The sequence below is a fragment of the Mesocricetus auratus genome, unplaced genomic scaffold (genome assembly GCF_017639785.1).
Source record: "Mesocricetus auratus isolate SY011 unplaced genomic scaffold, BCM_Maur_2.0 Super-Scaffold_100042, whole genome shotgun sequence".
Taxonomy (NCBI): domain Eukaryota; kingdom Metazoa; phylum Chordata; class Mammalia; order Rodentia; family Cricetidae; genus Mesocricetus; species Mesocricetus auratus.
This window is the reverse complement of record NW_024429219.1, coordinates 6,635,244-6,662,261: the sequence shown is the minus strand read 5'-3', so window position 1 is coordinate 6,662,261 and position 27,018 is coordinate 6,635,244. Positions and strand designations below refer to the sequence as shown.

Below are 27,018 nucleotides of genomic sequence, written 5' to 3'. Positions count from 1 at the left end.
CCCAGCTGACACGGTAATGATATGGCAGCCTTCGGGACGGGCTCCCACCTCAGGTCCAGGCCCTCCTGCTTCCACAGGACGTCCATGAGCTGGATCATCTGCAGGGTCAGCGTGTCCTGGCGGAGGTCTGCAGGGAGGGAAGGAGACCGCAAGCGTCTGGCGGGTTCTGCATTCCCGGGTGTGTAGGCCCTTAGGTCCCAGGGTAATTTTTCAACTCCCATCTCCAGGACCACCCCCCTCGAGATAGCATGGGGACGGGCAGGGCCTTGGCAGGCTCCCCAGCCCCGCCTGCTCACCGTCTCCGTTCTTAAACATGATGCCCACGCTGCCAGCCCTGCCCGCCTCCTCGCTGCTGTACATGATCCACAGTGGCTTCATCTTGGAGTCCATAAAGGTGCACTGCTCCACACTGCAGGCCAGAGACTGGGGTCAACCGGTGCTCCTCCGCAGGCCGGAGGGGTGGGAGGAGCCCTGGGCGGGGGACAGGCATAGGGCTCACCAGACTTCCTCCAGGAGGGTGCTGGGGTCGAGTGGAGACTGCAGGTGGGACAGGGCCTCCATGTAGGTCTCCTGACGCATGCACATATGCATCATCTCCTTGGTTTGGGGCTTGGTGGTCTTCTGAGAGCTCACCTTCACAAAGTCATTCAGCGCCTTAAGCTTGCTCAGTGCCTCCCCCTGGTGGTGACAGCAAAAAAGGCAAGGCAGTGGCCAGTGCCAGCCTCAGGTGGGGGGGGGAGAGAGAGAGAGAGAGAGAGAGAGAGAGAGAGAGAGAGAGAGAGAGAGAGAGAGAGAGAGAGAGAGAGAGAGAGAGAGAGAGAGAGAGAGAGAGAGAGAGAGAGAGAGAGAGAGAGGTGTAGCGGGGGACAGGGGCACACATAGCATTCTAAAGTCTAGACGTAGAGCCTGGCCCAAGCCTTACCTGTTTCATCAGCACCTTCATGTGGTGGGTGCTGCCTCTGCAGTAGGCCTCCATGATGAGGCCAAAGCGCAGGGCCACGGATGGTACGTGCATCTCAGAGCTGGAAAAAAAATACGGCATGAGTCTTGCCCAGTACCTTGCCACACACCCCAGCCGGGGTGAGACCCAGGACACCCAGAACATCTGGGCTTGCTAGAAACATGAGGTCAGTAAGCCTGAGATCTCCCTTCCCCGTGGCCCTCATGGGGTTCCCAAGGAACAGGCTGGGGTGCATCCAGCTACCGGAGGTGCCAGAAGAGGAAGTGGCCGATCTTGCGGTTAGCCAGGGCTCGGTCCAACAAGAATTTGGTCAACTCGCAGTCCAGGTAGGACTCGTATTTGAGCACCTGCACAAGCTGCAGAAGGTACTGGAAAAGTTCGTCATCCCTGTGGAGAAAAGAGGGCTGATGGTCTACAGCAGAGTGGGAGGCAGAGGCCAGGTTCATCCCAACCCAGAACCCACTTCCCGGCAGTTGGGGCAGAGCCGCCTTCTGGAAGAGAAGAAGTCTGTGTCCCCAGAGGTAGCACCCGGCCAGGACTCACGTCAGCTTCCGCAGGGACTTGATGGCGAAGGAGCCCACGTAGCTGTCGGGGAAGCTGAAGTCCAGCAGTTCCAGGGCGCTCAGCACGGGCAGCTCGGGCCAGGAGCACAGCAAATAGAGCATCTGGGATAGCTTGGTGGTCAGGTGGGGGTGGGCGGCAGCCGTCCATCCACGCGCGGCTCCTTCCCCAGACTCCCATCTCTACTCACCTGGGCCACGTCCTCGTGTTTATTCCACTTGGTGACCAGCAGCAGGCGGGCCAGCGCCTCCGGGAAGCGCTCCTGGACTTCGTGACGCATTTTCCACACCAGGTCCTTCTCGTGTTCGTACAGCTCCCCAGACCCCCTCCGCTCCAGGATCTCCCGCAGCTGTAGCTGCTGAAGGGAAGACAGGGTGAGGCCTTCCGCCCTGTACCTGATTCCAGCTCCCCACTTCCGGGACCCGAGCTCACCTCCTCCTCCGTGATGTGTCCACGCTCCCCGTGACGCCCCAGTTCCAGGATCTGTAACAAGCGTCTGGCTCTCAATATCCTGGGTCTGGGGCAGCCCTTGGCAGGGCCCCGAGGCAGGACATCTACACCTCAGACTAGTGCTTGTCATTGTCACTCATGGAAACCGATTTGGGCACTGCCCGGCCTGGCAATGCAGAGGCAGCTTTCCCACACCAGACTTTACCCAACGGCGGCCAAAATGGCTCTAGGAAACTCCTGAATTGGCATAATGACATACGCCCTAGCAAGGGGCAAATCCCAGGGTGGCCAGGGTCTGCTCTTTGAAGAACTGTAGAACTGGACTGAGAGAGGTCTAGAACAATGGTCCTCAACTCAGGGGTCGCAACCCCTTTGGGAGTCGAATGACCCTTTCACGGGGGTCACCCAAGACTGTCGGAAAACACAGTTGTTTACATTATGATTCATAACAGCAGTAAAACTACAGCTTTTATAAAGTAGCAATGAAAATAATTGTATGGTTGGGGGGGTCACCACCACACGAGGAACTGTATTAAGGCGTCGTGGCGTTAGGGAGGCTGCGAACCACTGGTCTGGAAAGAGGGCAGGGCTGTCACTGACCTTCTCCAGAGCAGGGAAGTACACTGGGTGGGGAGCCACCTCAGGCAGGAAGATGACCAGGGCTGCGGCACTCTCCGTGTTGGGGTTACTACGCACTGTCCCCGCAGGGTTCAACAGCTCTCCCTTCTCATCTGAGCACGGGGACAGACGGAGTTGTATGCGTGAGGTCACTGGCTTTGGGACCTCCCCTGCCACTAGCTGATCCCCTGGGGCTGGGCCCACCTGGGACTGAGGGCCACATGTAAAGGCGGCGCTCGCCAGTCTTGAGCTGGTCTTTGTAGTCGAATAGCATGAGGTTGGCCCAGGCGATGGGGCAGTCCTGGCAGAATGACATCAGTGAGTTACGGCCAGTCACGAAAGCCCCTTTTGCTCACCTCAGAGTAGACAAACCTGAAGTGGGGGAAGGGGTCTGGGCTCCACGGGAGGACTCCCAGGAGGACTCAAGGAAAGACCCTGTTTGAGAAGCAGGAGAGCCAACGGCCTTGTCCTAGTTGCAAACCCAGCAAGGCCTGCATCCCTGCTCCTGGCTGCCAGAGAAATGGAAACCAGATCCCAGCACTTGGCTCAGCTCCCAGGGTGCACTAGCAGGGCAAGGGTCAGCTGATACTCTAGAAGTGCCACGGGGGTGAGGGGGCACAGCCACTCAAGGCCACAGCTGCTCCAGGCCCTTTAGTCCCACTGAGGACACTCTCTACCCAGGGGAGCTGCTTGCAAAAGCCCAAGGGGCTACAGGTCCAGAGCGGATGGATAGTCCCAAGCAGGCTGCTCACAAGTTACCCCTTCCTACAGTGGGTATGGTTGCAGACTGCGGTGGTGGAGAGGCTTAGGGTTTCACCCCCCCCCAGGACTACCTGCCTGTGGGGCACTGCAGGGAGGCCTGGGCTCCTCCCAGCCAGCGCTACCTACCGCCTTCTTGGACTTCTTCTTCGTAGACCGCGCCTTCTTGGCCTTCTCCACAACGGCATAGAGCGCAAAGCAGAGCCGGGCCATGCGCGGCAGATCGCAGATGCTGATGTCGAACTCCAGCCGCTGTTTCCACACGGGCTCCGAGCATACGCTCACCTCTGAGCTGGACACCGTCTTGCATAGCATCTCATTGCCGTGGAAGAGCCCCGCCTGCACAACCAGCTGGGGTGGGGGTGCCAGACACAGAGTAAGGGGGGCGGGGCCCTGCGCCACCCCTTCCCTCGCCTGCTTCTCCCACCAATGTTCTCCTCAAATGTCCTCATTCTAAAGTAGGTCCGAATCTACTTCCTCGTGGAGGGCGGGGAGACGGCTGCTCCTCAGAGGGAAAGCCACTGGCCAAGTAGGACGAGGAATCATGGGACAGGGGAGGCCACACAGACTGTGCACCGACACCTCAAGGCCTGTCCTGTCCCACTCCAGGCCTCAGGGCTCCCTGGCTCTGTCATCCTGAGGCTGCCTGCCTGCCTGCCTTTTTGTTATCTTGGGGCTCTTATCCAGGAGCGCCACCATTCCATCAACTCCAGACACAGGTAGCCAGCCCTCCAGACTTGTAAAACTACCGCGCTCAGAAGGGAATCCCAGCCTTTCTGTGGGCTTCCCGTTCCACAAATGGAACAATAACTCCTCCGCCTGGAAGGGCAGCGGTGAGAAAAGGGGATGTGAAGATTGTGGCTGTGTTTTTTTTAAAGCCAAAGAGCACAGAGCCCCTACACTATCTTCACAGCCCAGAGGGAGCTCAGGCCCCAGGGGATGAGGCCACTGCCCGTCCACGCTGCAGGCAGACCCTGACCAGACACAGCCAGCTCTTCCCAGCTCACCTCCCCAGACACCTCTTTCATCCCCACAACCTCCACCAAAGTCAAATACACAGAAATCGGCTCTGCCCGGTTTCCACGAATCAGTCTCTGGCTGGCTGGCCCACCCCACTCCCCTCTTCCTGTTTTGAAGCGGCTTACAACCACTCCAGTCAGGGATGCTGGGTAATGTGGTCAGGTGGCTTTCGTGTGACATCTTCCCACTCCTCTTCCGCTGCCACCCCTCCCGGCCACAACCACCTTGTTTGTGCAGCAAACAGTGGCTCCGTCCGTCCGTCTGTCACCTGGCCCGGGAGCCCTACCTTCATCCTCTCGTCCGCATTCACCTTGCTGCCCTCCATCAGCTCAATGCAGAATGGCTGCTCTAGGGACCACAGGGACACAGAAGATGGCTGGGGAAGGAGGGAGGCAGGGTTGGTGGCAATCTCAGACACCTGTCCCCAGCACTGTCTTTTACCAAAATGACCACTGCGCAAGACGCACAAGGGCCCCCCGTGCCCCCAAGATCCACAAGAGGACAACGGAGGAGGCTGTCCTGCAGGTCACACACATCCCAACAGGACACTGACCACCCACCAAGGGCCCCTGAGCCCAGGCCCTCCTGCTGTGCCTCCCAGCTGACTGGGGGACCACAGGGAAGGAAGTACATTGTCTCACCTTCTTAGCAGGGATTGGGGGAGGCTTGGTGCGTGGTTTCTGGACTTGGGGGGCAGGGTTGCTCTGCTCATCCCGCATGGCAAGGATGGAGGAGGAGTGGACCATGGTCAGGTGGGGGGTCAGTCCGCTGTGCAGGCAGCTGCAGATGTACTAGGATGGAGGCGCAGGGGAAGGTGGTGGTGGGTGGCCCTTACCCATTTCCTGGACAAATGGCTCCAGAAACTTCCCCAAGCTGATACTGCCTATCCCAAACCCCAGGAGGGGCCTCCTATTGGTTCCCCCTAAAGATGGCGGTCCCTCCTCGTGCTCACAGAGGACCAGGTTAGGAAGGGAATGCTGTCATGGCGACTACATCAGTGTGGTCAGAGAGGCCAAAAGCCAGTTCCCCGATGCTCCCGGGGGCCACATGAGGTGGCAAGGATTAGCCGCACAGAGGACTCACCTGAAACTGACAGAGTGGATAGTTGCCATAGAGGTACTCGTGCCTCCCGTTCACCCGAAGTGCATAGTCTTCAGGCTGCTCCACCAGAGGCTGCCGGAACACCGTGGCCTTCTTCCGGAGGGCGCAGGCCATCAGTGCCAGGGGCATGTCCTTGGTGGATACCTGGAAGGTGAAGCTCTCCTGTAGGGAGAAGGGTGTCAGCCTTCTGCGCTGTAGTCCCTGTGGCTTCTGGGGGCACAGAGGCAGGCCTGCCTGTGAGAGCGCCCCACCCCTAAAACATGTCTAGGTTTTCACCGATCAGCCATCCCAGAAAACACTGGGTTGGTGTGTGTGTGTGTGTGTGTGTGTGTGTGTGTGTGTATGTGTGTGTGTCTGACACAATCGGGTCACTCTGCACTGTCAAATCTGCCTGGTGAGGGACAGTTCTTGTTGAGTATCTGCTGCTCTCGCAGAGAAGCTGGGCTTGGTTCCCAGCACCCACTGGTAGCTCAGGAGCATCTGTAACTCTAGTTCTCGGGAATCTGATGATGCCGTCTCCTGACCTCTGTAGTCACCAGACACGCATGCCGTACACTTACATACATGAGACAAATCATTCAGACCAGTAAAATAACTCCAAATTTGCCTGGTGAGACAACCAGCTAAGTCCTTTGGTATGCCTGGAGACCTGGCGAATGCCATCTTCTGCTACCGGGAGAAGGAACTGGGGAGTTTCGGATGGCTGGGGGATTTACAGGAGAAAGTCCCTCAGGGGCATGGCAGGCTGAGTGAAGCACCCAGGCCAGCCTCCCCAGGGTTCTGAAGCACGGCTCACCTCACTGCCCTCAAACTTCACATTGACCAGCAGGGCTCGGTTGGCGACACGTAGTATGCCAGCCCGCCAACTCCGTGCCGAGGGCTCCAGCTGCAGGGGGAAGCTGTACTGCAGCCAATCCTCCCAGCCCAGCTGCTGGCGGTGAGCAGCGACCTCCTCACAAAACTGGCGCATCTTAGTGCGGAAGTCATCCACCTCTGGGTCCCGCAGGGAGTCGAACTCATGGAGACCTTCGGGGACATGGGGGGAGGAGGATGTCAGCGCGACCCCAGGCCACCGGGGTCAGCCTAGGCAGCTCGAGCCCCCAGCAAGCATACCTTTGCCGATGAGAAGGCTGATCTGGGAGTTGACAAGCTTCTTCACACGGTCACCCTCGCGGGCCACCAGGCGCAGGACTGGCAGGAAGGGCTGGATGTCACACAGCCTCCGCTGCTCGTCCTCCAACTCCTGCTGCTCGGCAGTCTGGTTCACACAGGTGAACACGTAAGCCTCAGGGTCACTGAGCATGTGGAAGAGAGGTTCGTACTGTGCACGATGCCATAGCACCTGCGAGAGAGGGTCACAGTGAGCCTCTCCAAGACACCCCCGGAGACACAAGGAGACCCCAAGAAGACAAAGGCTCACACCCCGAGGATTGGACACATGCCAAGAAACTTCCTGCCTCTGCTCTCTGCGCGGGGTGTCAGCGTTTGCGTTTGCCGAGACTGGGGGCAGGGCAGTGGGTCCTACATCTCCTCCGTGGCGTTCATGGATGACCTTTGGCCATGCAGAGGGACAACCAGGTGTGACTTTTGAACACCCCCAGATGATTACTATGGCTATCACTACGATCACTCACTTTGTAGACCCGGCTAGTCATCAACTTGTCATTCCCCTCCCTCTGCTTCCTAAGTGCTGGGACCACAGGCCTGAACTGCCAGACTAGAGTGTATTTATATCAGGTTTATAGCCAACGTCAAGGTGCTACAATGTCCATTCGGAAAAAAGGAGATACAAGGGGCTGGAGGGACGGCTCCGAGGTTAAGAGCTCTGGTTGCTCTTGCAGAGGACCTGGGTTCAGTTCCCAGCAACCACATGACAGCTCACACCCCCCAACTCCAGTCCCAAGGGACCCAACACCCTCCACTGGCTTGTGTGGGCTCCAAGCACACACACGGTACACACACATATTTACATGCAAAAAAACCATACACATTAAAACAATCTTTTTAAAAAGAGAGAGATACAAAAGCTTATCACTAGAACTGTCCTAAGACTCAGAGCACAGGCACAACATGAGTTGGGGGCCGGCGAGGTGACACAGCAGGTAAACACACACGCTTTGTCACCAAGCCTGACAACCCAAGCTTGGTCCCCAGAACACACATGATAGAAGAAGATGCCAGATTCCTGCAAGCTGTCCTCTGATCTCCAAATGCATACCATGGCGCACACACAAACATGCAACACACACACACAAACAAATAAGAAAACCTAAGATTTTTAATTAAAAGACAAAACCAGGAACTAGTCTGGATATTGTCAGTAACTGACTCATATGGCCCAGTCATAGGTACTGTTATTTCTCCTCTTTCCCTATTTGTAGGTATCATTTGTTTGTTTGTTTATTATGTTTTAAGAACACATATACTGGTACATATGTGGAGGTCAGAGGATAATTTAGAGGAGCCATCTCGCCAGACTGCCTTTCCTTTTTTGAGACAGGAGGACAGAATGTCCTTAGACTCACTGTGTGGCTGAGGACGACCCACAGCTTCTGAACTACCAGTTTCCCAATGCTGGGGAGTACAGGTGTGTATGAACACACCTGGTTTATGATGTGCTGGGAACTGAAGCCAGGACAGCATGCATTTTAGGCAAGCTCCCTAACTAAATGAGCTACACTCCCAACGTCCTTTTTCTTTGTTTTGTTTTGTTTTTCGAGACAGGGTTTCTCTGTATTGTTTTGGAGGCTGTCCTGGAAATCACTCTGTAGACCAGGCTGGCCTCGAACTCACAGAGATCCACCTGCCTCTGCCTCCCAAGTGCTGGGATTAAAGGCATGCACCACCAACGCCTGCACCAACGTCCTTTTTCTTATTTTCCGACATTTTAATGTGTCTCTATTGTTTCCTTAGTGGGAGAAATTACTATTAAAGGAAATTGCTCGGGAAAGCAGGGAGATCGCAGAAATAATTCTTATTTCTTAGCTGGCTTTCCTGCTTTCCCCTCATGGCTTTTAAAATTCTGGGGTAAGAGTTGGACGTGGTGGTGCAAGCCTTCAATCCCACCACTTAGGAGGCTGAGGCAGGAAATCTCTGTGAATTCAAGACCAGCCTGGTCTACAGACAGTTCCAGGATAGCCAGGGCTCTGTTACACAGAGAAGTCCTGTCTAAAAAACAAAACAAAACAAAAATTCTGAGGTAAGGTCTCAACCTTTGGTAGCTGAAATCCTAACCCAGTAAATGCCACACTTAGTGGGTTACACAAGCCCTTTCCAAGTCACAGACAGCAACTACCAAATGCAATCCACGTGTGTGCTGTGCTTTGATTCAAAAAAATCACCCTGAAAATGATTAAATAAAACCCAAACCCTGCCGGGCGTTGGTGGCACACGCCTTTAATCCCAGCACTCGGGAGGCAGAGGCAGACGGATCTCTGTAAGTTCGAGGCCAGCCTGATCTACAGAGCAAGTTCCAGGACAGTCTCCAAAACAATACAGAGAAACCCTGTCTTGAAAAACCAAAAACAAAACAAAAAACCAAACCCTTTTTAACAACTGTGCTCACTGTGGTGGTGACAGCTCAAATTAGGGGTAGGCCACAAGGCCTTAAGCACTGTAAATAGAGTGGTTCCAAAAGTGACCAAACAGTCATGGGTGGGATGAGAGCCCAGCCAGAGAGAGGCAGCCTCGACACTGGCTCGAAATCTAGTAATCTAGTGACGGGAAATGCTTGCTGACAAAGGGGAAGCTGGCTTTGGGATGATAAGTGGAGTTTAACCACGGGTTTTTAAACAATTCTTAGAAATTTTATCTTGTAAAATTCACATCTGAGGGCTGAGGGTGAAGACGACCACTTCACCTGAGTCAATTCCTCAGAATTCACAATTAAGGGGGGGGGTGGAGAGGTGACTCAGCGGTTAGGAGCACTGGCTGCTCTTCCAGAGGACCTGGGTTCAGTTCCCAGCACCCACATGGCAGCTCACAACCATCTGTGACTTCAGTTTCAGGGGATCCAAACCCCTATTCTAGCCCGTGGCAGGCACCAGGCTCACACACAGTGGATACACATAAAATAAAAACAATTCAGCCTTGTTTTGTTTTTCAAGACAGGGTTTCTCTGCGTGACAGCTTTGGCTGTCCTGGAACTCATTTTGTAGACCAGGCTGGCCTTGAACTCACAGAGATCCTCCTGCCTCTGCCTCTTGAGCACTGGGATTAAAAGCATGTACCCAGCAAAATAAGTAAGTCTTAAAACAAAACAGCAGTGGGGTGTGCAGAGACTCTTCTGTAATCCCAATGCTGAGAAGCCGAGAAGGTTCCTCCTTTTGACACGCTGGCCAGATGGCCTAGCCTACTCCAATGAGATCCTGTACCAAAAACCCAAAGAAAACAGAAACACGGTGTACAGCATGTGAGAAATAATAGCCCAGGCTACCCTCTGACTGACACACACATGCACAGTTTACACTCAGGGTTTCTGTGTGTAAACATCACAGTCTGAGGACTGACCTAAGGTGGAGGCCGTACCTGCTTGATGGTGCTGAGGTTGGCATTTCGGGACACCGGGAAGTTCAGGTAGACCCCCGTGGGCAGCAAGAAGTCAACAGCCACGCTCTGGTTCTCCTCTTTGGTCCAGAACTCCATGGGGCAGTCCACCCCAGGGGGCATTCTGTTGCCTTACTGCTCGGAGACCCGCTGTCCTGAGGGAAAGGCAGACAGAATGAGCAGGCCCTGCTGTGGGGGACAGGGACTTTGGAAAGTGAGATGGCCAGACCTGGGCTGCAGGGGGCACACAAAGCTTGCCTTAGACCACTCTCTGGGCTGAGGTAACTCTCATGACAAGTGGACTTGCCATAGGCCAAAAGACCACATTACAGTCAACAGATAACCCAGAGGGGGACACAGGAAGAAAAGGCCAGACATTTGAGAAATGAAGACCAAAGTCTGCAACTCTTAGAAACTTTCTAACCAGGAACCAATTAGCTTAAAAACAGTTTTAACTAGTCAGGCCTGCTTACAATTCCAATACTCAGGAGGTAAAAGGTGCTGATGAGGAGGAGTTCAAGCTTGGGGTCCGTGAGATCTCACACACACACACACAGGGGGGGCAGGGGGGCAGAGAGAGAGAGACAGGGAGCATAAACAACTTTATCTAAGATCTCACAATATCTGTCATGCCACCTCCTCTGTAATCCCCTGCCCCCACCACAGCGCCACAGTAATAACAAAACACTACACATAACAGGACACAGGAGTGTGTGTGCCACCTGCCCCCCTGGCCACCAAATCCCTCCCCACCACTGCCAGCTCTCCCCTTCTAGGTCACCAGTCTGGAACCCAGCCACTCATCACTCGCATACATGTTCTCAGGCTCTCATCACTGGTGTGTGTGTGTATCCACAAGCAATCCCTGGGACTTCCTACGTGCTTTAAACTTCCAGGTTAGTGCGTCTTCCGGCCTCGCTGCCCGGCGTGATGGGATGCAGACAGGCCCAGTCTTGTGCAGGTCTCATGCAAGGAACTGGCTGTGGCTGTGCGTTCATAGATACAGCAACCACGTCATATCGAGAAAACATCATTTCACAGCACTTCTCATCCCCGCGCCCCACCTCGGGTTTGCACATTCTTTCTGCTGCCCCCACCACACAGTCTAGGGTGGGGGTGGGGGATGCCATGATTTCCAGTTTCAGGCTAAACAGTAAGCAGAAGGGTTAATGCTTCGACAAGCAAAATTTATTCACCACTTTCCAAGATGGTTTTTCGAGACAGGGTTTCTCTGTGGCTTTGGAGCCCGTCCTAGAACTTGCTCTGTAGACCAGGCTGGCCTCCAACTCACAGAGATCCGCCTGCCTCTGCCTCCCGAGTGCTGGGATTAAAGGCGTGCGCCACCACCGCCCGGCCACCCAGCCTATTCTTACTCTTAGAGATCTCGAGATTCTAGGCTGAGGTGTGGTTCCGTTGGTAGAGTACCTGCCCAGCATTCACAAAGCCCTGCATTCAATCCCCAGCACCATATGGACAGACTGGGCTTGGTTATGGGCATCTGTAACCCTAGTGCTTGGCAGACAGAGGCAGGAAGATCGGGAGCTCAGTTACTACATTGCAAGTTCAAGGACAGCCTGGACTACATGAGACCATGTCTCAAGAGAGACAGAGAGAGACAGAGAGACAGAGACAGAGACTTCTGAGTTGAGGGGGTGTGGCCGAGGGTAAGAATACCATGCTTAGCATGCCTGAGGCCATGAACCAGAGTCCAATACCAAAACAAAACCGAACATTTCCGTGCCCACCACAAGGTCACATTCTTCCGGACTTAAATGACACGTCTGGTTTCTGAGAGTTACCCTTTAGATGGCGGTACTGACTGGGCTGGGCTAACTCACTGGACAGTAGCTGCTCCAGCATCAGGCTGCCTCCTGGGCCACCCCCGCTGCTGCTGGTAGCCACTTCCTCTGAGTGTGAAACCGCGTCCTACTTGGGGTTCCTCTTTCTGAGGCCAGAGTCTTCCTTTTTTTAGTTAAAACGGGGGAGGGGTGCAGTCAGGAATCAGGGTGCTTCTGGTCACGTGAACACAGAGGCCTGCGTTTCTGAGGAGCCTTCCTAAAGGTCTGGATCTGAGGAAAGCGAACACCTTATGCTCTTGTCCCTCGGCTCCGTGAAAAGGAAGGGTTCACCTGCATTTACCCAGCTGGTGCCAGGGAGTGAAGTCATCGACAACCTCAGTCAACCATGGGGAAGACCCCGTGGTACTCACGGCCCATCATGGAGACAGGAGAAAGGGGGAACCCCTTCTCTCTTCCCTGGGAGAAGTGTAGAACCTTCCCTTTCCAGGAGGATGTGACAAAAAGAAAAGCAGGTCCACAACTATCCCAAGAATGCACAGTGGTACAGCCGTCGAGGCAAACTGTCAGGCTCTACTGGAGCAGAGCCCGCCTGTGCCCCAGGACCAAGCCAGTCATAGTCCATGCCCAGGCACACACCCAACAGAACTCGAGTACAGACACTGCCAAAGACACACATGACAGAGTTTGAAGCATCACTGAATAGCCGCCCCACAGGACACTTCTTGGGTACAGATTGGTGTAGAATGCAACCTGTCCTTTCCCAACGGACAATCGGGTAGCAGCAAGGACGAATGAAGACCTACGGACACACAAAATGACGACAATGAACCTCATGGGCAGAAAGCTGAGCTACAGAAGCTGGGGATGAAAACAAATACATACGAGTTCAAGGCTAGCCTGGGACGCATGAGGCACTGTCTCAAAAGACAAGACATTCTGCGGCCCCGGTGTGTGTGCTCCCATGGGGTTTCATCCTCCATCTCTGTCCCTTGAGCACTGAGTCTGGAGGCATGCACCATCATCCCGCTTCTGTAATGCTGGGGAGTGAGCTGAGACTCTCTCTCTCTCTCTCTCTGAATATTAAAGTATGGGTATGTGCGCATGGCTGTGCTGGGTATGAACACATGAATGCCAGAGTCCTTGGAGGCCTAGATCCCCCAGACCTGGACTTACAGGCAATTAGGAATCATCTGACATGGGTGCTGGAGACTGAACTTGACCTGCCGTAAGACAGTAGTCACTTAAGTGCTGAGTCAGCTCTCTGTCCTCCAAGCACCGCCACCACCCCCACCCCTACCCCAGGACACCTTTGTGGCCCTGGATTCAGCCACACAAACAGCTAGTTCTGCTCTTTTCAGGGGTTTTGTTTTAATTTACAGCATTTGAATTGGGCTTGATTTTTTTCTTTTTCTTTTATATTTTTAATTTATTTTTAGCTTATGTGTATTGTTTTTGCCTGTACATATGTCTGTGTGAGAGTGTCGGATTTTGGAGTTAGATAGTTGTGAGCTCCCATGTGGGTGCTGGGAATTGACCGGTCAATGTTCTTAACCACTGAGTCATCTCTCCGGCCCCGAGACAGGGTTTCTCTGTATAGCTTTGGAGTTTGTTTGCTTGTTTTTGTTTTTGTTTTATTTTTTTAATTAGTTAGAAGGCAGAGATGGATGAACCTCTGAGCCCGGTCTACATATCGAGCTCTAGGCCAGCCAGCTAGACACGGGGAAGCCCGTCATTAAAACAATTAATTACACTTGTTCGATTATTTATTTATTTGTCTTTTGTGTCTGTTGCACTGCAGTGCTCCAAGCTTCCTCACCATGGAGCTGGCGGCCAGTGACGTCTCCTTCCCATCTCTCCGGTTCCCACTGCACACGACATTGTACACGGCTTCCGAGGACCCGCACTCAAGCCGTCAGGCTTGCACGGCTCTCACTCCCTTACCCGTGGACCACCCCTACACCTCATCAGCTGGTTTCTCCCACACCTCCCTCAAGAAGAATCTTTTTCCACGAGTGAAGCCTTCCCCTGTCACTCTTCCTGTTTAGAAAGTTCCCGCCTCGCAAGCCGGCTGCCTCTGACAGACGAGTTCTGCCCCGTGCGGCCCTCAGATGATGAGCCAGGAAGGCAGGTGAAACAGTTTAGGCAGAGAGTCAGTGAGGGTCAGGACTGTCCCAAGTCACTTGGGGAGGTGTCACTGCGAGACAGCATGAACAATACCCAAATCTCAGACACTCATCTTGGCTTCTCTGTCTATACCGAAGTCATTCTGAAGTGTCAGGGAAACGTCACAGGACAGGACTGGTTCCGTTCTTTCAACCTCTCCAGCTTGTGCCACGTGGGCCACAAAATCAGCTATGAGACAGCACTGTGGTAGACTTACGAGTCTCCTGTCAACTTCCTGGATGTCCCCAACCAGTCTTCTCTGGCCCAAGAGGGACAGTCTTTATTATTATTATTATTAAGTAATAACTATTATTATTTTAACTTTATTTTATGTGCATTGGTGTGAAGGTGTCAGATCCCCTCTAGAACTGGAGTTACAGACAGTTGTGAGCTGCCCTGTGGGTGCTGGGGATTGAACCTGGGTCCTCTGGAAGAACAGCCAGTGCTCTGACCTCTGAGTCTTAAAGGTCCAACAGAAATGGGGTTTGGGGAGAGGCACAGCCTGTAAGGCTCTTGCCTTGAGAACCGGAGGCCTCCTCAGACCCCACATAAAAATCTGGGCATAGCGAAAACTTATAATACCAGAGCTGGCAACATGGAATGGGAGGGGGAGACTGTGAACCCTGAGCTCACTGGTCGGCTGGGGAAGTCTATCTGGGGAAACCGTTGGTGGAAGCCTTCCTAGGAAAAGACCTGAGGTTGTCCTCTGACTTCCACACACATCTGTGTACATGCATGTGGACACATGTATAGATCCAGGAGAATTTTCTACAAAGACTTCAACAGACATACCTGGGCTCCTACCATCAGCACCCAGGAATGCTTCAGGGACCCCAGGAGACTTCAGAGAACACAATAGATCCAGGAGAATTTTCTACAAAGAAGACTTTAACAGACATACCTGAGCTACCATCAATATCCAGGGACGCTTCAGGGACCCCAGGAGACTTCAGAGAACACAACAGATGCAGGAGAATTTTCTACAAAGACTTTAACAGACATACCTGGGCTGCCATCAGCACCCAGGAATACTTCAGGGACCCCAGGAGACTTTAGAGAAGCGTACAAGCAAGGAGTGCCCAGATGGCTGGAGTCTTGGCTCAAACTTGTTGCTCCTGGGGAGTTCTCTGCCTTTTGAGGAGGTGGTTTCAAGACAGGGTTTCTCTGTGTAACAGCACTGGCTGCCCTGGGAACTCCGTTCATTGCCGCTCTTATGAACCTCTCCCAGATCTCTCAGTGCCAGATCTCTGAACTATTAAATTCTACCTCTTACTGGAGTCCATGACAAATATGGCTGATTTTCCCCAGTCTTTGTCAACATAAAGACAATCTTTGGGGTCCTGCAGTCATGAGCTGGGACGGATGAGTCACCTCACCAGGCCACACTGGGGACAGGCGACATGGAAAAGAAGGGAAGTAGTATCCTGCTTCTCTGGGTGATAACCATCTTTCTCCCTGAGGCAGGGAGCCCTGGGAAAGCTACATGGGGCTCCTTCAGTGCCACTGCAAAGGGGCTCAGAGTCACCCTAGAACAAGGGTGTAAAGACTCCCCAGGGAGCCATCCCTACATGTCTGTGGAGTGACAGAACACTGAGCCCACAGATAAGCCATCTGTCCAAAGCCTGCATTTCAGAGTCAAAACAACAATTTAATTAGTTCAAGATCTGAGTCACAGAAACTTCTAGAAGGTGGCTACGCATAAGCTATGTATCTGAAACTGGCATCCACCTCAACCATGAGCAGAGAAGCCACCACGCAAAGATACTTGTGTGGCAATGCTGGCAAGCGGCCTATTTGTAGGAGCCCCTCAACCTCAAGAAAGCCCTTCAAACCAAGGTGTCCATTTCTCAGTCATGACCAACCTATATGGAAAACCACCACGGGATGATTTCATAGAGCCAAAGAGCTGGACTGTAACAAAAAGGGACTTGTAGGGAGGTGTCCTGTGCATGGAAGGACGGGATGGAATGATCCATGGGTGAGGCCACATTAAAGGGAAGTCTCATTGAGTGAAGGGGCCAGCATGATGGGTAAAACAGGGACTAGGTGTTAGGAATATGGTAGGAAACCCGGAAATCCTAGATCCTCAGAGAAACGGCCAGGAAAGGAGAGCTTAGCCCTGCCCCTCACTCTCCAGTCCACTTCAGCGCCAGGATCTCCCTCTCCTGATCTTGTTCCTGCCTCAAAGCCACTCATCAGGCTTGGAGTCTGAACCAACAACTGAGCAACTGGACCTTGGACCTTCTGCCCCTCAAGACTACAGACAGAATAAACACCCTTTATATATAAGCAGCCTGCCACAGGTATTTAGTCATAGTGACTGAAAACAAAACAGTGATGTTTTCCAGTCTTTCTCAAACAGAGAATAGCATTTGAAACACTGAAAGCCATTGGGCAGCCAAGCCTAATGAGAAATAGATACACTTGTACATTGTTTCCATTTGCGTTCAGTTTTTCTTCTTGCTTTGTAGCCCAGACTGACCTCTAGGCTCAGCCTTCCCAGTACTGACATTCAGGAATGACGCCTGACAGGAATGACGCCTGACAGGAATGACGCCTGATTGACACTCCTTGTTTTCCTTACATTAGTGGAAGACTTTCTTCCGTCACTTCCATCATATATCTGAAAATTCCTATCTAAAAATGTCTTAAGTTAGGCAGACATGATGGCATACACCTATAATCCTAGCACCCAAGAGGCAGAAAGAAGCAGGGGGGTTATGAGTTCAAGGTCAGCCTGGGCTACATAGTGAGACCCTACCTCCAAACAGGAATAAAATGGAGGCACAGAGACTGAGACGCCCTGGAACTGAGCCAAAGTAAGTCTTCCCTTCTTAAACCATTTCTGCAAGATACTTTGTCACAATAAAACAAAAGGAGCCGGTACAGAGCCTTGCTCCTACATTTGACTTGGCAGCCTGGGATGGTCCTGTGCAGGTAAGTTCTTAGCCGGAACCACCCAGACAGACAGACAAAGGAAACCAGGGTTAATTACCACATGGCTGTTTTAAAAGGAGAGGCAAAGTGCTCTTGCGAATTAAAACTGAGGTAGCAGGGGGCGATATAGCTCAGTCAGCAGAGTGCTTGACTAGAAGCATGAAGCCCTGGTTCGGTCCCCAGCCCTGCATAAACGAGGTGTGGTGGAGCATGTTTGTCAGGCTTACTCTTGTGGGTAACCACAGCCACTGTGAGAGTTCATATTGGAATGGCTGCATAGTTGCACGAGGGTGTAGAACTACAGTTTCAGGGAATCCACTGCCCTCTTCTGGCCTCCATGTCCACTGCAATCACATGGTACACATACATATATGCAGGCAAACATTTGTACACATAAAAAATGCTTTTGTTGCTAATGATTGTTTTTTGAGACAGGGTTTCTTTGTGTAGCCCCGGATGTCCTGGAACTTGCCCTGTAGACCAGTCTGGCCTCAAACTCACAGAGATCTGTCTGCCTCTGCCTCCCCAGTGCTGGGAATTAAAGGCGTGTGCTAAAATTATTATTAAAGGTATTTCCTGAGCCATGGAGATGAAGGGTAAAAGTATTTGCTGTGCCAAGACCAGTCACCCAAGTTCACCCCTCTCAAGCCACATAAAGATGAAATGAAAAACAACTCCCAAAAATTGCCCTCTGATACCTCTGTACATACACCATCATGGCAGAAGTGTGCCCAACTGGCACAATGATAACAAGTGTAAAAAAATTTAAGGCATTTTGGAAACTAAGTTTTCACCGTGAGAGTTCTGTTTCTACATACTTCTAACTTTAAAGTTTTGCTTAATAGTTTAATTTTGAAAGAGATCACAGCCAACAAAGAGGTTTAGCAAGCAACAAGAAAGACCTAGAGATGATGAGGTCGAGGCTGGGGGAAACTTCCCCCATGGCACGGGCCCTGACTGATCTAATGACAGCAACTACTCAGGCAGATATTCTCCGTGCACAAGGAATAATCATATACCCACAAAGACTGCAAGGGGACCCCAGACTTCTCCATCACAGAGCTCAGTAACCACACCCAGCCGCCTGTTGCCTGGATGGCGGGTGTCTTAGCTACTCTTCTATTGCTGTGGCAAGACCCCATAACCAAGGCTAGTTATAGGAGAGTAGATTTGGGGCTCATGGTTTCAGAGGGCAGAGTCCATGACCACAATGGCGAGCAGCGTGACAGTGGGCTGGCAGACACAGTGTTCGGAAAGCTGAGGGCACACATCTTGAGACACTAGGAATGAACTGAGTCTTCTGGAACCTCAATGCCTGCTCCCAGTGACACACCCCTCCAAGAAGGCCACATCTCCTAATCCTTCCCAAACAGTCCCACAAACTGAGGACCGAAACATACAGCATTTTTCTCCCAAGTCAATGGCCCAGAAACTCAAAAGAGAATCCTACACCTTGATCTTGTGACCATCCAAGGCTCTGTAGACACTGAAGTCCCTCCTTAATGCTGCCACCCAGCTACACCCCAGCCACCATTCTATTCTCTTCCTATGAGAACGCTCATTAGTCCCAGGGACAAGTCAGAGAGGGCCGATTTTCTTCAACATTCTTATCTGTAACACAGTATCTCTTCCTTCCTCTACATATCACCCCCCCCCAACCTACCTTGTTGGGATGGGCCAAGAAAGACGAGTAGCCTCCGCCCTTCTGCCTGGGAGGTTAAAGCTGCTTTGCCATCAGTGAAGTTCATCCCGCCTTTGCCGGACTCTCAGCAACTCATGCTCTGACCAGACTGAAAAGAGAAAGAGCATTTGAGACTCAGAATTTCAGAAACCAGTGCATTCTAGTCCGGGATGTATCTCAGGGCAGTGGATATAGCTCAGTGGGAGTGCTTGCCTAACATGCAGAAAGCCCCCAGCACTGAAGGGGGCCATTTCATCTCTGTTTCCCTTCTTCAAACCAACCCCACTTTGCTGGGATGGCCTTTCTCACTGCCCATGGGGATGCCACCCCAGCTCCCTTTGGTGGTACGGAAGCATTTCCCAACCTAAAGTAGGGATGTGCATACAGGTGACTTGGATTGCCTTTTCTTAGAGCCGATCTGAGCCGTGACTGAGTTTGAATGTCATCTCATGGTTGCAAAAAAAAAAAAAAAAAAGTAGGCTCCTGAACTTTAGACCTTGACTCCCCATGTAAATCTGTTTTCAAAGCCAAGCCTAAAGGAAAAGCCATCTCTATTGGGTTACAGATGAAGAGGAGGGCTGTGAGAAGAGCAGGCACCCCTACCAAGAACCTGACCTAGGAGGAACGACACACACCCCGTCCCAGGCACCTTGTTCAGTGGGGCGACTTGAGAGGGAAGGGCTGGTGCAGATACACAAAACAAACTCACAAATTACTGGCCTCTCCGTAAGACAAAAGCAAAGCCCTTAAGAGTCCACTAGAAGCAGTGCGTCCTGTAGGGCCCAAGCGGAAGTCCTCTAGTCTGCCAGCACAGACCGTGGAAGGATGCTCAGCGACCCTGCTGCAGGAGGCTGGAGCCTGGGTGGGTGTGGATACAGCCTCCCTTCAGCTCAGCATCCAGGGAGGATCACTGGGGCTTTCCAAGAAACTCTCAGCAGAGCCACCCGAAGCATTGGCCAAAGACTAAAAGAAGAAATAACTTAACATGCTGACCAGTGAAAATAGCAAACAGTAATGGGACGGGACCCGGGGAAACCTGAAGAAAAGTACGGAAAGAAAGCGCTTTGAAAACGGGAAACACAGAGCAGAAAGCATGATGGAGCTCAGGATTGCATCTTCAGGAATTCAGGACGGGAGACAAGGAGCCAGGGAGAAAATGCACCAGGGTTTTGTAGAAAGGAGTAAGTCTCTTGGCAGAAGATAAACAGGATCTCCAGGCCTGGGTATGACTTCTGTTAGCCCCTCTTGGCTCAAGGGCAAAGCTATGGAAGGACTGACTGCTAGGTTGGGAAACGGGGACAGGGATGGGGGAGGGCGGGGGGGGGGATGACCGGGAGCGCGCACTGAACTGCTTCGGTTCCTGAGAAGTAAACAGCTCAGCTCGCCCTAAGCAAGCCCGTCCTTGTCTTCGCAGGAACACACTGGGGGGGTCCGGCTCATCCCATCAAGGGCAGCCGAAGACACACCCAGGATTCCAGCCTCGGAGAGCCACAAAAAGATGCAACTCAGTACTCTATCCACCACACACACACACACACACACACACACACACACACACACATACACACACACACACACACACCCCAGGGAATCTCAGACAGGCGCGACCCTACGTAAGGGTCGGCCTCTCCAGTGGGGTGCAGTTGCCTCCGATGCTCCTGCCTCCAAGCCCCTCCACCCTGGAGTCCTGATGACCTCCTACCCTGCCCTCCCAAAGCCAGGCCGACAAAGCCCAGTTCTGGGCGGGGCAGAGCATCTGGCCAGTGGGAGTGGGGAGGCACAGGGACCCCACAGACGCCCGCACAGGTGGGTTTCGTACCCGGTGTCGGTGGCAGGGGCGGGCTCCGTCTCCCTGGAGACAGTTGCCCAGGGGATACAGCGGGAGGGTCCCGGAGTGACCGGAGGGCGCCAGCCTCCTGGCGGCCGTGTGCAGCCCGCCCGGGGTGGCGGTGAGTGAGCGGTTGAGTGAGCGAGCGAGCCCGGCATCGGCGGAGGGGCGCGGTCCGGGGCGGGGCTGAACAACGGGCTGGAGAGGGCGACCAGGCTGGGCGGGGCGGGGCGGGGCGCGGTCGGAGGAGGAGCATCCCGGGGATGGGGCGGGGCCATTGTACCACTGCACAGTCCCTAAGCGTTAATACCCCAGGTCTGGGGAGGAGGAAGGAATAGTAGCGGCTGGAACGCTTTGAGGTGGAGACACCTTGGTTGCTCTCGCAGGAGGCCAGGGATTAAGGCATCTCCCTACCACGGAGCCCTAGAACAGCAGAATGATCTGAGATGAGCATAGGCAGTCCTGGCTAGGGTCTCTTACAATTAGCAGACAGCGGCGCTATTTATAAAGTGAGATCTACCCTGCCTCTGGAGTTTGTTTTTCTATTGCTGTGATAAAACAGCATGACAGAAAACAACTTGGGGAGGAAAGAGTTTATTTGGCTTACACATCCCTCCCTGGTCACAGTCTATTGAGGGAAACTGAGGCAGGAACTGAAGCCAGGGAGGAATGCTACTCACAGGCTTATTCCCCATATCTTGCCCAGCCTGCTTTCTAGGGACCAGTGAGGAACACCTGCCCAAGGGTGGCTGAGCCCATCAATCATTAGTCAAGAAAATACCCCCACAGACTTAGCCACCGGCAATATGTGGGAGGTGTTTTCTCAATCAAGGTTCCTCTGCCCAGATAATTGTGGGTTGTGTCAAGTTGACAAAAGCAAAACAACAACAAAACCCCCAACTAACAGGACTCTGCCCCCTTGGTTCTCAGGGTATCACCAGGAAGGGCAGAACATGTCAGACCTGGAGCTGCTGTCACACAAGTATTCATTCCGTGAGTCTGGACTCTGGGCTCAGATCCTGCACGCTGGTTGTGTCTGTTGGTGGGAATTCCCCCACATGGACTTAGAAACAAGTGATTTATCCAAGACTTTCATTCATACATTCAAGTTCTTTTGCTACAACTATGTTGTACTAGGGCCAGGGTTCCATCCAGGAACCATATGGTAGTTAGTTATTGTTCTCCCTGGGGCAATAAATGAGGAAACCCAGGTACCCTGGCATGCACACACAATCCTCACAGCTTTTCTGTTGTGCTTTTTTTCAGTACTGGCGGGGGTTGCATTTAGCACCTTGAGTGTGCTGAGTGAGCATTCGTATCGAGTTATGTCCCCAGCCCTTTTTTGGGGGGCAGAGGGGGATTCGAGACAGGGTTTCTCTGTAGTGTTTTGGAGGCTGTCTTGAAACTCGCTCTATAGACCAGGCTGTCCTTTAACTCACAGAGATCCACCTGCCTCTGCCTCCCAATTGCTGGGACTAAAGGTGTGCACCACCAATGCCCGGTATCCTCAGCCCTTTTTAAATCTTTTATTTTTGAAACAAGGTCTCATGTAGCTCTGGCTGACCTGGAACTCATTATGTAGACCAGGCTAGCCTCAAACTCCCAGAAATCTGCTTGCTGCTGCCTCCCTAGTTTTGAAACAGTCTTTATAAGTTGCCCAGGCTGCCCCTGCATTCTCCACCCTCAGTTCCCTCAGCTGCTGAGACTATAGGGCCAGCTCACACAGCGGAACCAGTTTGGTTTCCCGTGAACCTCTTGTCCTCTTACCATGTTCTTAGACTTAACCCTTTGTGGAAGGCGGAGAGCTCAGAGGCGGAGGGGGATCCAGGCCCACAACTGCCCCGGATGAGGCCAGTTTCATCACCGGCTCTCAGTGTTATGAGTCCTAGGAACGGCCAGGCAGTGGTGGCGCACACCTTTAATCCCAGCACCCCAGAGGCAGGAGAGGCAGGCAGATCTCTATGAGTTCAACACCAACTCGGTCTACAGAGAGGGTTCCAAAACAGGGTTTCTCTGTGTAGCCTTGACTATTTCGAAATAATAATAGTTTAAAAAAAAAAAAAAGAATCCCAGGAAGGTCCCTAGAGTTAGCAAAAAGCGAAAAGACAAACGCTGGGCTAGAACGTTCCCAGGAATTGCTAAGCCCAGCATGGGAGGACGAGGCTGTTGAGACAGCCAGGATGTGGGAGGTCCCTAGGCAAGACTCAAAAAGCCCGGGCCAGAAGCTTCCCACGGCCCCCAGCAGCACTGCCTGGGGCCTTCGTGCTGGAGCACCCTAGGAGAGTGACACAGGGCAAGGTGCAATTCATTCTCAGTACCACGTCTAGATGTCCCAAACATCTTCACTTCCAGGAATGGACATCTCAGAAAACGACACCACAAGCCAGGTATAGTGGCACTGGGCCTTCAATCCCAGCACTCAGGAGGCAGAGGCAGGCAGATCTCTGTTTAAGACCAGCCTGGTCTATAAAGGAAGTTCCAGGTCAGTCAGAGTTAAGAGTGAGACCCTGTCTCAAAACAACAAAACAAAAGGAAGACATCTCCCCGGGTGCTGTTAATGCAAACATCCTGCCTCTAGGGCTCGAGTAGCTGGCTGTGTTGCTCAGAAGCTGACCTCTTCAGCAGTTGAAACCAGGGCCACTGGGTGTGGCCAGCCCAATGATAGTATGGGGACCACCCCAGAGTCCTGCCTCCAGGAGCCCTCTGTGCCTGCAAGCTAGTCTGGGAGCAGAGCCATCCTCTAAGGAAGAACTGGCAATCCTGAGGCCAGCTAAGTTCTCCAAAGTGTGAAGCCTGGTCTCCTAGGTCACCCAGACCCCAGAGCCCAAGAAAAGTTATGGCTCTATCTTAACTGAGTAGACAGGGAAGGGAGGAATTCAGACAGCCACCTGGGTATAGAGGAGCGATGCCTATCACAGGTTCATGACTCCCAGTGTCAGCCACCAAAGAGATTTTCCCAAAGCAGAACAACTCCAAGGTCCTTTACCCTCTTCTCCAAGTGTGGAGGCTCCCCTCACCCAACAGGAGCCATGCAAAGTGTTACCCTTCCCTCCAATTTCTGATAACGCAGGTTTGAGTGAATTCCACAATCAAAGGCATTAACAACGAACCCCATCAACAAGCCCCGGTGACCAGCTTGGGATACAAACTGAACAGTCAGGTACTAATTTCTCTTGGAGTCCATGGGAAAAAGAGGATTTCTTTGAAATGGCCAAACCCACAAAAAGGTGACACATCTGTGCTGGCAAGTAAGGGAAAGATAGACACCATTAAAAAAAAAATGGCAAAGTCCAGAGAGATGGCTCAATGGGTAGAGGTGTTTGTCGCTCAGGCCTGACAACCTGGTCTGTTCCAGAACCCTTGTAAAGATGGAAGGAAGGAGAAAGCCAACTCCACACAGTGGTTCCCCAACCTCCACACATGCGCAGTGGCATGTGCCCCACTCCCAACAGCAATTACACAATAAAGTGTTAAAAAGTATTTGGAGAGAAGCCAGGCTTGGAGGTGCATGCCTGGAAAACTTGAGAGGAGGAGGAAGGTGCCCATTGTTGACCTCTGACCTCCACATGCATCCACACACACACATGAACACACACACACATACACACACACACACACAGGGGTTTCACTACTGCCAAAACTCAAGCGTAAATAGAGAAATTAGATTTCCTCCCCTGTTTGCTACTGCCAAAAGGAGTCAATTCTCTGTAAGTACTCTATCTTAAGAGCAGGAAACCAAATACTCCCACTCATAGGAGTCCTTGTTCCACTCAAGATGATTATTTGCTCCACCCCCTCCCTCCTGCCCTGACACTTCCAGGCCTCTGTGATGCAACCCCACGTCTGCCAGATGCCTGCCCATATCCCAACTGCCTTCCCTTCGGGAACCCTGCTTGCTTCTTCCTTCTGGAAGCACCATGGCATTCCTAGGAGCGCTCAGGTAAGAAGACCAGCACTGCCAGAGTACCAGTAATGCGCATGGTGGCTTGTCTGGATTGCCAGCCCACTACGGGTGGCACCATTCCCTGAGCAGGTGGTCCTGGGTTACATAAGAAACCTAGCTAAGCACGCGCCCGTGAGTAAGCCAACCGGAGAGGGAAAACCAGCAAGCAGCATTTCCCCACGGCTCCCTTGACTTCCTACTTGGCTTCCCGAATGGTGGACTGTGTGACGGACACTCTTGGTTGTCAGCTTGACTACATAAGACGGAAGGCACAACTGCGAGGGATTCTTTTTCCTATTTGAAGCAGGGTGATGCACTTCTAATCTGGGTCTTTGAGTTAGGAAGACCCACCTCTAATCCGGGCCACACCCTCTGTTGGAAACCTGTGTGGGGACTTGGAAGAAGGAAGCTTTTGCTTTTTGCCTGCTTGTCCTCACCTTGCTGGCATAGTCATCCAGTCACTAGCACCAGAGTCTACTTCTTCGGGATTCCAGCAGATACTGAAGCCTTCCTTGTAGACTGAGCAACTACCAGATTCCTGGACTTTCTGCTCACAGGCAGCCATTGTTGGATTAGCTGGACTATAGCCTGTAAGTCATTTTAATAAATAACATGTGTGTGTGTGAGTGTGTGTGTGTGTGTAGAGAGAGAGAGAGATTTGTTCTATAAACTCTGTTAATCTAGAGAACCATGACTAATACCCCTCCCAATAATGCTCCTCTCTGGTGGCCAAGCATTCAAACCTAAGAGCCTGTGGGGTTACTCTTATTCAAACCCCACATGGGTCACAGTGTTTGTCACAGCAACAGAATGAACGTATAACAGAGACAAAAGTCAGTGGGTAAATCAGATACAGCTAACAATAAAACACGTCAAATGTGTATGTTAAACTCGAATTGGGAAACAGGAGGGCAGTGCAGAATTATCCCCCCCCAAAGGGACAAGATTGTGTATTTATTTGCATAATCTCGCTAATGCTCTGTCCCCTTGACACACTGTTTTGCTTTGTTTAGAAACAGGATCTTTGCAGCACTGCTCGAGTTGTCTTCTGACTTCTGAGTGCCGGTGATTCTGCTACAGCCTGAGTTGCTGGGATTAGAGGTACATGCCTGTCCCTGTGCTGGCCTGCTCTTCTGATATTTCATGGGGAGCCTAATTACAAGAGCAGTCTCTCTCCTGCCATCTTCAATGTTTTTATTAATCTTTGAATTCGCACCCTCCAGTAAGCTAAAAAAAAGTCACTCAACTGTAGTTAAAAAAAACCAAGTTAATCAGAACCTGAAGCTTCCTTCTCCTCTGGGGTCAATTCCCTGAGCTCTGACTCCACGTCTGTCTTAGTCAAGGCTCCCAGAGTTTGTGAGTTTGTGACTTTGAGCATTGGAAAGGGTGGACAGGCCAGGGAAAATGATGCTTGGATTGGTATTGTTCATTGTTTCAGGTGTCTACCAAAAAGGCACTAGTGTTTCCAGGAAGAAAGTTCTGGAACATTTTTGGCTTTGGAGAGGCCCTCTAGGCTCTCTACGCCTCACTGCCTGGTCTAGGAAGGGAAAACCGGCACAGCACACACAGGGCTGACCTTGGCTCAGAAGCAAGGATCAATCGGACAGCCCACAAGGTCAGCTTCTGGAAGTATTCACCGGGGAGTGTCTGTCACGGTTTCTGGGAGTCTCAGGTTCCCAACAAGACTTGTTTCTTCCACAAATGGAAAAGTACACACTGTCTGTGCAAAAGACCTACTGTGAATGCTCACTGAAGGAAAAGTTAGAATAATGGAAAGGCACCAGTGTTTTCTGACCTAATTTTCTAGAATCACCTTACAGGGTTTCTCTGTATTGTTTTGGAGGTTGTCCTAGAACTCGCTCTGTAGACCAGGCTGGCTTTGAATTCACAGAGATCCACCTGCCTCTGCCGACCCAGTGCTGGGATTAAAGGCATGCACCAACGCCCGACGGAGAAAATGGTTTTAAGAAAATGAACCTGGCAGCATTAAGCTAAATAAACAGTCACAAATTTGTCCTTAAAGAGCAGACAAGTTTCCCAGGTCACAAAGTAATAACAGTAAGTGGCCTGTGTTAAATGCCAGATATCATCCTGGCGGTGGTAGAGCAGGCCTTTAATCCCAGTGTGAGGACTCAGGCATTATGCTGGCCTGTCCCTGTAACCTGGCAGAATGCACTCAGGTAGTACCCTGGTCAGCCCAGGGTTCATGGAGTACTATTCTGCATGCAGATGCAAAGGATCCTTTAAAAGATAGACCCCCGCCCACTTATGCTCTCTCTTTTCTGGGGCAGACAGGACTTTTCCTATCTTCCTCTTCTCTTGTTCTCTCTGTCTCTCTCTCTCTCTCTCTTTACTTTTCTCTTCTAATAAAAGTTCTCACTTAAGCTCTACCTCACCGTGGAATCTGCCAAGGTCCCCCACGAGTATTGTTATAACACCCAGCACTCAGGAGGCAGAGGCAGGAAGATCTCTGTGAGTTTGAGGCCAGCCTGGTCTACAAGAGTGAGTTCCAGGACATGCTCCAAAGCTACAGAGAAACCCTGTTTCGGAAAACAAAACAAACAACAACAACAAAAAAAAAGGCCAGATATCAGAGAGACTGTACCATGGGTCAGGCCCTAGCCTGGTGGTATAATCTAAATACCTCTTTCT

The 27,018-nt window shown here is 52.1% G+C and overlaps 1 protein-coding gene and 1 long non-coding RNA gene across 13 annotated transcripts in view; one reads left to right on the top strand and one right to left on the bottom strand.

Moving 5' to 3' along the window:
• Positions 1–27,018, bottom strand: part of Pik3cd (phosphatidylinositol-4,5-bisphosphate 3-kinase catalytic subunit delta) — a 49,517-nt gene that overhangs the window by 4,872 nt on the left and 17,627 nt on the right. For 4 of the 12 annotated variants that reach the window (XM_021232614.2, XM_021232615.2, XM_021232616.2 and 1 more), the window contains 18 exons: positions 18,578–18,704; positions 9,998–10,170; positions 6,584–6,812; positions 6,267–6,496; positions 5,453–5,632; positions 5,011–5,160; positions 4,656–4,745; positions 3,479–3,700; positions 2,795–2,891; positions 2,573–2,703; positions 1,955–2,005; positions 1,713–1,880; positions 1,505–1,635; positions 1,205–1,348; positions 923–1,022; positions 500–678; positions 297–409; positions 49–127 (listed from right to left, as the gene is read on the bottom strand). In XM_021232614.2, coding sequence (XP_021088273.1) covers positions 49–127; positions 297–409; positions 500–678; positions 923–1,022; positions 1,205–1,348; positions 1,505–1,635; positions 1,713–1,880; positions 1,955–2,005; positions 2,573–2,703; positions 2,795–2,891; positions 3,479–3,700; positions 4,656–4,745; positions 5,011–5,160; positions 5,453–5,632; positions 6,267–6,496; positions 6,584–6,812; positions 9,998–10,138 — 2,435 coding nt within the window. In that variant the 5' untranslated portion in view covers positions 10,139–10,170; positions 18,578–18,704. Of the gene's footprint in view, positions 1–48; positions 128–296; positions 410–499; positions 679–922; positions 1,023–1,204; positions 1,349–1,504; positions 1,636–1,712; positions 1,881–1,954; positions 2,006–2,572; positions 2,704–2,794; positions 2,892–3,478; positions 3,701–4,655; positions 4,746–5,010; positions 5,161–5,452; positions 5,633–6,266; positions 6,497–6,583; positions 6,813–9,997; positions 10,171–18,577; positions 18,705–19,304; positions 19,411–20,414; positions 20,537–27,018 lie in introns of those variants that run through there. The other 8 variants (XM_040734971.1, XM_040734972.1, XM_013120078.3 and 5 more) reach the window with 8 other exon arrangements.
• LOC121135779 lies at positions 20,473–26,750 on the top strand. Its single transcript, XR_005872889.1, has 5 exons — positions 20,473–20,544; positions 21,354–21,416; positions 23,494–23,583; positions 24,244–24,956; positions 25,380–26,750. It is a non-coding gene; the product is annotated as an uncharacterized LOC121135779 (long non-coding RNA).